The sequence below is a fragment of the Zootermopsis nevadensis genome, unplaced genomic scaffold (genome assembly GCF_977971745.1).
Source record: "Zootermopsis nevadensis isolate Lab colony 2312 unplaced genomic scaffold, Znev_1.0 Znev_ptg000017l, whole genome shotgun sequence".
NCBI classification, from domain to species: Eukaryota; Metazoa; Arthropoda; class Insecta; order Blattodea; family Termopsidae; genus Zootermopsis; species Zootermopsis nevadensis.
The window spans coordinates 13158640-13168811 of record NW_028259149.1 but is presented as its reverse complement, the minus strand read 5'-3'; the positions used below and the strand labels follow the sequence as shown (position 1 = coordinate 13168811).

Genomic DNA, 10172 nt, shown 5'->3' with positions numbered 1-10172 from the left:
TTGACGTCTATACATTTCGGATATCTATAATGTGTTCAGGATAGTATGAGCAAGATAACGAAACAGTTAACTTTATTCGAAACGTAACGCTTCGAACGTCGGTCGGGTTACGGACGATGCTGGCTGAGGATTTCGTGGTTATCCTCGGTTTCTCCAGGCGAATGCAGATAGAGACTCAAGTATATCACGACTGCCTCGTGACCTATACTGAAGTGCAGCAAGAGAATTCGCCTCGAGGTACTAACTAAACCACGACTAACCTCAGGATAACCAGCCTCCGAGCCCGGAATTGAAAATGGAACCTACCCTATAAGCCTGTGCAAGTTTGCTAACTGTTACATTCTGTATCGATAAAATAGTATCGAACGTTATGGCCGACTGGTTAGTAATCTCGTCCCGTAGCCTAGCTTACGTTCAAATCTCGGTCTGGAGACCGGTTATTTTGACTGTATTTTTTCTCAATCTCTATTAAAATACCGGGACGGGGCTTGAAATTATACAGGAACACTTCCTTCCACAACCTTCCAAAATTTACTGTTCATTAATCAGCCTGTCATTTCTGAGCTACTGATTTTGTTTGTTTGTCATCAGTCTTTCGACTGGTTTGATGTGGTCCTCCATTTTCGACTATCTTGCGCCAATCTCTTAATTTCCGCATATTTTTTACAGCCAACATCCTCAAAAATCAGCGTCACATATTCCAATCTTTGTCTCCCCCTACAATTCTTCCCTTAAACTGTTCCTTCCATTACCAAATTAACCAATCCTGGGTGCCTCAGAATGTGTTCCACCATCATATCTCTTCTTCTCGTAAGATTTTTCCTTCGCCTATCCTGTCTAAGACCAGCTAATTTCGTACTTTTGATAGTGTCATTATAAAACACACACTTATAACAGAGTTAAATAAAGGAGGATGCACTGAACTAGACAAATATTTTGAACAGAGAAAACAATAAATTCTTACTAACCTTTGGTTGAAGAACCTCATGTGAAGTGACCATTTTGTACACTTGATATTAAACATGAGGATAATATAGACGAGTCAGATGGACGCTGTCATCTGCAAAATTCATACACTAAAGAAACTTCGTCGTGAATGGTGGTGAGGATTTGGAAGGAGGTCATTATTTCACGGTGCAATGCCGACTTAAGCACACCAAAGATACAGCAACAGACTGAAAACGTGCATATTATTACCTTTTTTCAGAGGAGGTTGAAAATCATTTTAAATTTTAGAAAAGTATTACCCTTTATCGCATATGACATTAATGAACTCGTAAAATTCTGAACAGGACGAAGGAAATTACTAGATTGCCAGGATGTTACAAAACCAGATTTTCAACATGACGAAAATCTGTTCCACTTACTGACTTATTTACACAGCGAAAATACGATTACTGCCAGTAAAACGACTGGCCAGAGACTGGGCGACAGTTTCGATTCTAGGGGAAATTAAATTTCTCCATCGCATCAATGGGATCCACCCAGCCTCTTTCCAATTGAAAGCAGGAGCTTGATCGTGAATCTTACCACTCACCTCTAGTACGTACGTCACACTCCTATAAGCCGACATCTGAATGGCGTGGTAATAGAACCCGAAACTTCAACGTCGCTAACACAAAACCCGCTGATGGAAACGATTCTAACCTAGTTCATCCACCTCCCTTCTTCACAGCATATACATCCCCAATTTTCATACATCTCTCGGCCTTCCAAGTGGCTTCCTCACAATTTTTTTTTGTTTATTGCTACACAATAAAAATATAACAAAAAATCGGCATTGTCCTCCTTGGCGTATCTCCTAAACTCATATTTCCGTAGCCACAAGCGGTTTGCTGACCCAATTCAAGGACTGTGGGCTGATAAATTTTGAGAAAACTAGTCTAATACAATGGGAACGTAACGTCTATTAGACACTGTGTTATGACGGGGGGACATCGGACGCCATTTATGCACATTCAGTCACTAAGAACAAATTCATATCCGGCATTTCTATTTTATTAGGATTTGACGTTTGGTTTTCCCCTGTAACTATGATATTTAAAAGTCAACACAGATGGCAGCACATGATTAAAGCACGGGGTTCGCAGGAAACGTTACGTTGTATCGATCACAAACCTGAACTGCGCGAGGGTCTTCCGATCACGTGATTTGGGTATCATTCATTTAACACGACCACCAGTTTTATTGAAGGGTTATGTGAAACGCCAATCACGTAACATGATTGGTACAGTGTACCCAAATGCATTATATGAGGTTTAACCCTGCATTGGTATTCATGTTAATTTGTTACGGAAGCAAATTTGTTATTGAAAGAAATGTTATACAGACCACACAGTAAAAGATGTTAAAAGTTGAGATTTCGTTAAATATATCCACTCATAGTACACCTCAAAGATTCAACATTGCTACCTTACCTTCTTTAAAGACTTCTTTTCCATAAAATACTTTAAACAACTGCTGCTAATTTGTTATATCCTTAATTACAGAACAAGCAGTTAGTAGATCTGAAAATGGACACCTACGGAAATATGTAAATCAATGGACAATTGTAACAGGACAGGAAAACAGTTAAAATATTATTAGCATATGATTTCAAAATATTTTTATATGTATTTAAAAATAAAATAGTACACATAGAACTTATGTTTTAAAGAAATAAACAGAAACATGACAGCTGGTAAGACTAATAAAATCAAATACTTAATATAATTTTGGTTGCAATTCTTAAATAAGTTTTCTTACTGAATTACAATTCTGTAACTGCTTCTTGTGAAAGACTGAATATGAACATACAGAAAACCTGGGATGGTAATCATTATAATATTTCTTCACTCACAGATAAATACTCTTGAGTAATGAAATGATAAACTTCTACTGAGGTGCCTGTTGAAAATTAACCGAATATCCTCCGCTATTTGGGTCCTGTGTGACTTGAAAGTTGCTGGTTGAGAGGCCAAAAGGACGTAATATCATATTACCCAAGTCCTTCAACTTTGCTAAAACAGAAAATGGAAAAAAGTGAACACTTTTAATATCTAAAGCAAATTTCAAATTAAAGTACTGTGCAAACTTTACACTTTGTTGCCATACAACAATGATTCAAAAACTCTTTAAATAATGGGACTACAGTGAACTCCCAATTATGTGAACTAATAAATGTTAGAAAATGCAGAAATAATAAAAATGGTGCATTCACAGAACTACACAAATTGCTTTACATATCCTTTTTACACAAATGACATTTGAGAAACAGTTTGTAAGTATCAGTTGCTTTGTGAACTGTTCAGACTCCTCCTTGCAGCCTCACTCATTCTCTCTTCTGTTACAAAGAAGTATTAAAAATGTCTGTGTCTGTCACACATTTGAAGCCCACTTCACATGCATCACTCTGTAGCCACTCATTATTTTCATCAATATTTTCAAAACTTCTGATAGCACAGCATGTCAATAATTTATGCTGTCATCTTCATTGGCAAGAGCGCTGAGAAGTTCAGCTCAATAGCACCAATTCACAGACATAATCACTCAATCCCTACCCCGGAATCTTTATCTTCGCTGACTCTCTGTTGTTAACTTCTTCAAGTAAATTGAGCTTTTGTCTTACTGTCAGCACAATTTCCTTACAATTTTCAGCCATCTTACTTAAGATCCAGAACTGTTAACCTCCCCACCCCACAACCAATACTGACTGTAAACGCACAAAAATGGCTGTTCAACCATATCTTCTTCACACCCAATCCTGCCACTCCTCCTCACTTCTGAAGTGGACAGTACAGTGCAGAGATTCAAAGCCTAGTCCACGCATGTCATCGTTTAAGTAAACATGTCACGCACAGAACTGTGCACGAATGATCAACGTACTGAATAACGTGTATATTGATAATTGGGAAATTGGGAGTTCACTTCATTTCAGCCATACAAAATACTCATGCTAAAACAAGAAAGAAAGGAATCATGTATTCCAAATACTTTACTAATTTACATACATCACTGGCCTTGGTATTTATTTATTGCACACACAAATATATCATCACAAATAACATACATGGATAGATTTAATTAAATGTATACCATATCAAAAACATTTAAAATATTAATGGCCTCTACTATATCCAAAAACAATTATTTGTTATGATAAGCTATTTTCCAGAATAAAATATGACTCACTAATCAGATGCAGGTCTGCAATGTCAGAGATAATTGAAATAACAGCAGATTCAGAGATGAAACATATGAACACAAATGTCCCCCCCTCCCCCCCCCCCCAAAAAAAATTACATGTTTATTTTTATGCTTACAATAGGTAGCACTCATAAAAACAGCTTGAAGCCAGATCTACCTATGATATGACTAGATGCTGTCATTTTGAATTCTTTGTTAAAGAAGTAAGCACGTGCCCACACACAAGCACACAAGTAAGAGTTCTGATCTAGGTGTGGTGTATATTAATAGAAATAGTGATACAAACTGAACCAGTGTAAATGGGTTTTCATTCAAATCTCTGCTACACCTAATGCTCAAATTAAATTAGTGTTGTAAACTTTGCTTATCTACTTAGTTAATATCACAGTAATACAATGTAAATCACAGCATAATAGACAGATGACTCTGTAAATAGTTCAATAACCAAGATTGTTTAGACTGCTGGAAAAAGCAAAGTACTTTGAGTATATCTCCTGGTACTTATGGACAATTCATTATTATATTTAAAGCAAACAGTTTTCACATTTACAATTTTAGCATACTGGGGCTAGAGATCACAGTAAAACTTAAGGATCTCCTGGAAACCATAAACAGAAACCAAAGGATTCTGCAGAACACAGTTTGGGACTAACTGACTATGACAAATAAATATGGTGTCGACTTTGAAACTTACCTAACATTTCTGTTTTCATGTGTTCATTCCTCTCATGTATCTGTTCAGACAATCTCTGCAACAAAAAATTGTTCAAATTGACAAATAATACCTCACAGTGACAACATTTCTTGGGCTACTTAATGATCCTTGTCCCCTGCACAAGTTTAAGAGCATTAAATGGCAAGGTTATAGCAAACAACAAATTGGAAAGGATACAGGATGTAAATTGTCTGAAGAATTTTTTTTAAAAAAACTCATTCATAGTAGCCATTCTCTGCTAACCTCAACACTGAAGCTACAATGGAAAATACTAGTAGATGCAAAATAAAGATAAAGTTTCCACTGTGCATAAGCATCATGGCATGAAGACGCAAGAACAGACAGCGTTAAATCTCCACAAGTTCTTAAATTTGGCACTAGATGGAGGTGAATGGTGGGCTAGCTGTAAGCACCAGCTGTTTAACTCAAACAAAATAAACCTTAGTACCAATTGGTTAGATGACTGGGTGGGCCCACGAGGCAGTACAGACATGGTAGTGAAAAGAAAAATTCCTGTCCATGCTGGAAATAGAACTCTGATCATCTAGCTTTTAGCAGGTCACTCTACAAAGCTATCCTAGCCCATATAACATAAGATCTTATCAAAATTCAACAGAGAAGCTCACAATTACATACAATTTTTCTCATTACCATGCAGGCATAAGAAAAACACATACACATAAATATTCCTATATATTACAGCATTTCAAAAGAAGGATCAAAACATAAACTAATGAACTGCACCTTATATTGACCATCATGAGACATGGCTATGGGGACAAACCCTTGTACAAGAACAAGGGAGAATTTAGGGATTGGCTACCTGTTCTACAATTTAAACATCAAATAATTTTGTCTTGATATAACTCACCTTGCTTGCATATAAGGCTTCTCTATAGAGTGGATCCAGTTCAAGGACTTTCTGATAATCAGCCAAAGCTTCATCTAGTTTTTCTGTCTCTTCTAACAACTGTGCACGTCTGAAGTATGCTTTCAAATAGGCAGGATTCAATTCAACTGCCTTGGAACAATCTTCAATAGCAGACAGTTTCAAACCCTGAACATTAGAAGCACATTAATACAATAATTTCCCATCATATCCATACAAGTAGAATGACCAATAAAATTTTAAATAATAACCGAAGAGTTATAATAAATGCAAAACAATATCCACCTCAAAGAAGCATGGAGGATAAGCAGTGAAACATTATGGAAGTTCCAAAACCATGCAAAATTTGGAAATAACTGGTGCAAGAACCATAAATCCTTTTTATGGACACAATGCAGTTATTTTATGGTGACATATATGCATATGTACATACACATAGGCCTTCCATTATTAATAAAATAAACTGTACTTATAGTGAAATTATAGTTTTAGTCACTTTTATGATGATGCACTTGTGCCACACTAACAAATGCTCACAATACCAATTACTGCCACACTAGCAGCAGAATTTTATTTCATTTATGCTTATTACACAATACTTAAAATATGTTAAGCTAAACCAACCTAACTTAACCCAATCAGTCACTGAATTCAGATTTATTGTATAAACATAAAATGTGGATTCTCATATAATTGATCTGATATATTGGCATTCATCAGATACTAGAGAAAAAATTGCAGACAAAAGGAGAGTACATCAGCTATTTATAGCCTTCAAGAAAGCCTAAGATTTGTTTAGGAAAAAAGTATTATACACCATTCACATGGAATATGGTGTACCCATGAAACTAGTTCAGCTAATTAAGACAGGCTTATATAAAACCTACAATAACAGAAAACAGCACTAAGATGATTAACTATCAATTGACACTATTATGTGTTACTGGGGAGAAAAAAAGATAGAAAATATTTACCAATTTCACTTTGGCAGCAGCACGATTTGAATACATAACTGCACGATCTTTGTCAAAAGTTAAGGGGCATGTCCTCAATGCCAATGTGTAGCTTTGTGCTGATCCTTGGTAGTCACCAGCCTTGAACTGTTCATTTCCTTTTGACTTGCATGTTTCTGCTTCCCTTTGCAATCTCTTTAAAAAAACCATGCACACAAAGTTAACAATGAAAAGATATACAACACAGAAGGACTGTGTTGCAATATAGTAACATTTTATACCGTGATGCAGTAACATTCTACAATGAAACCTGGATTACAAGAAGAAAAGCCTGTAACAGAAAATCTCTCATCTAAGAATATGTACAGTACACCTAATTCCACAATGTTTGAAAGATGAGGTAAATATTACCACCACCCTTCCTCTCACAGTCCATTTGGTGATGACTGTGTCCTATCAAACAATTTTTATAATCTATAAATATCATCACCAATGCTTTCCCATATTCTCCGTTCTTATAATTCAACTTATACAAAAAATTAGATCTGTAGTCACACCAAGGGCTGCTAATCATGCAGTTTTCATGTGTTTGGACCTGCAACAAAGGCATTCCAGGTACAGCAATTGCACTGCAGTAATATGACTGCAACTTGTTATATCAGCAGACTACTGATATCTATGAGAATGGCAGTCACTACACAAAATCTGAATGGGGTCTAAATGACTTTCTGTGAAGTGATTAAATAATCTCTGATTAACCACTTTCTGGTAGTTTTACATAGTACCTCAATTATACATAAATAATGGCTCATTTACAGGTTATTTACTGATGCTATATCAACAGAAGAAGTTATTCCAACATCAAATAATACGAGGGTTACTTCAAAAGTCATGGCAATTAATTTTTTGGGGGCAAACACGTTATATTGAAGAAAGTTCAAAATATACTTATGAAAGGGCACAATATATTCCTCCGATTGGCATAGTCAGATCAGGCAGGTGTGAATGGGTGTAGGTATAGTAGGCAAGAGAAAAGGCACATTATGGAATGACCGTTTTTTTCATTCTTTAAGCCTCAAAAAATTCAATTGTGATTAAAAAAATTCAAAACTTCAATGTGAGTTAAATCAGAATTCTTACATTAAGAGTAGTAACCTTCAAAGTAGTCTCTGCCATTGACGAGGAAGATGGCGAATACCATCGGCTTCACCATCTCCAAATCTTGCCATCTCACGCCGAACTGCATTGGAAATGTCCTCTCGTGTATGAAAGCGTTTTCCTTGCAATGGCTGCTTCAATTTGGGTATTAAGTCATAGTCACATGATGAAAGGTCAAGTGAATATGGAAGATGGTGCAGTACTTCCCATCTCCAACATCATAAAAGATTCTTGACAAGAAACGGTCATTCTGTAATGTGCCTTTTTGCTTGCCTACTATACCTACACCCATTCACAACTACCTGATCTGACTACACGAATCGGAGGAGTATATCGTGCCCTTTCATATGTATATTTTGAACTTTCTTCAATATAATGTGTTTGCCCCCAAAAAATTAGTTGCCATGACTTTTTAAGTAACCCTCGTATAATGACATAATTACTGTGGAAGTAACCACACTATTATTTAAGCTTAGTATATTATCTGAACATAGAATACATTTTGCTCCTCATAATTTAACATTTTCTGACTATGGGATTTTCAGCCCAATGTTACTGCACTATACACAATGTTATATAAAAATGTTGCTTAAAGTAAAAATGCTATAATATAAAAATCTACTCTCTGTCTAATTTTGTTCTAGCAGTTCAAAAAACAATCAAATAACCTATAAAGCAAAGCACCATATACAATGAAAAAAATGTCAAAATATGATATGAAAATATGTCCTCCACCACCTTGCTGCTTTCCACTACAGATACAAAACCTATACATTAAGTAATTATGCAAGAGTGGAGTAAAATCCAGCTCTGGCCTAAATATGTATTAATTCTGACAGCCTGATTGGGGCTGTAGCATGGAATGCAAATTACAAGTTTTGATTTATGGCTACTCTGTATTCTAAGCATATTCCCCAATATACATATCAATACATTATATACCTCCTTCTCCTCCACACTGTATGTAATCTCAAGGTCCTTCAAGGCTTCTTCGTCAATGAAATCATCGTCAACTTTGACATGATTTTCTTCGTTGTCGGCTTTATTCTCAAAAACACCAGCTGTGACCTCTTCCTCGGAACTGTCCACATTATTGCCCTCATGATCTAATTTTCGTCCGTCGCATTTATTAACATTACCATCATTTTCTGCTGCAGACTTAATATTTGCACAGTCTAGTTCTTTGGTCAATTCATTGATTATTTCTTCATTGGAAGGGATTACGTACTGTTTACATGTTTCATTATCATCCAGTGACACCAATTTCTCTGCCATTCTTGGTTTGATTTGTTGTAAATTATTTTTTCACTAGCTGGTGAAATATTAAAAATGTTTGACAAAAGACAGTGAGAAACATAACCTTACATTGTGAATCAACGCAATTTAGAATAACCTAAACTTCGCTGTTCGTGCACGTTTAAGAACACAAACTTGGAAATTAAATATTATCTGTACAACTTTCACTAGCAGTTGGTTATTTCAGAACATCCAATAGTAAAAACAGAATAAACTACTACACGGTCATGAACATCTCTTGCAACAAGAATCGACGCGTAACCAGCGACTAAACAATCGACCATATTTGTAACCATAGTTTCTCACATAGATCGATGTTAATTTATCGAATCACATAGTTACATTGGGCGCCATTACAAATGCTTGTATTATCAACGTCATAGCATCAAGGGAAAGGGAGGAGCAAGACGGCTTGTACGCTATTGCTTCCCTTCCTTCCCAGTACCATTAGTTGGTCACCAACGTATTTACCGCCTTTGCGAAAAATTGCCTCGACCCATCTTCCAAGGATACATCCATTCTAATACACAGTATGAAAGCATTGGCCAACATTTTTGTTAAGCCTGTTTTTGGATTTTACGTATTTCATAGTGAATACGGAATGCAGTCAACTCACTGGTGACATCCAGAGTGTCATCTATGCAGATTGCTACAACAGTGGGAAAGTTTTTAGAATTGGGCAATGTTCATATGCCAGTGTTTGGCATGACGTCCTATCGAGGAAAAGTCAATTCTCTGCTGAGACAGTATTTTTAATGCTCAATGAAGATTGGAGCTATCTTGCAACAAGCATACCCATTTACTACCATTTTTATTTTCTATTGGTTTCAGTGTTTTTGACCACCAGTTCAAATGACCTAATCATCAGTGTAACAGTAAGTTTTGAAGCTTTTCTGATGAGTGCACCAAAATCCTCGCAAGTAAACAGCCACATCAAAGTTTACTTGAAAACCAATGTTTCAGAGACCCCTTTTAC

At 36.1% G+C, this 10172-nt stretch overlaps 1 protein-coding gene across 1 annotated transcript; it reads right to left on the bottom strand.

The window, feature by feature from the left end:
• Positions 1-2588: 2588 nt before the first annotated feature.
• LOC110835908 (tetratricopeptide repeat protein 1) lies at positions 2589-9404 on the bottom strand. Its single transcript, XM_022076607.2, has 5 exons — positions 8843-9404; positions 6764-6937; positions 5772-5957; positions 4880-4934; positions 2589-2999 (listed from the first exon to the last, which is right to left on the bottom strand). The coding sequence occupies exons 1-5, from the start codon at positions 9173-9175 to the stop codon at positions 2875-2877; spliced, it is 873 nt and encodes a 290-aa protein (XP_021932299.1). The 5' UTR covers positions 9176-9404; the 3' UTR covers positions 2589-2874.
• Between the last annotated feature and the right edge of the window lie 768 nt (positions 9405-10172).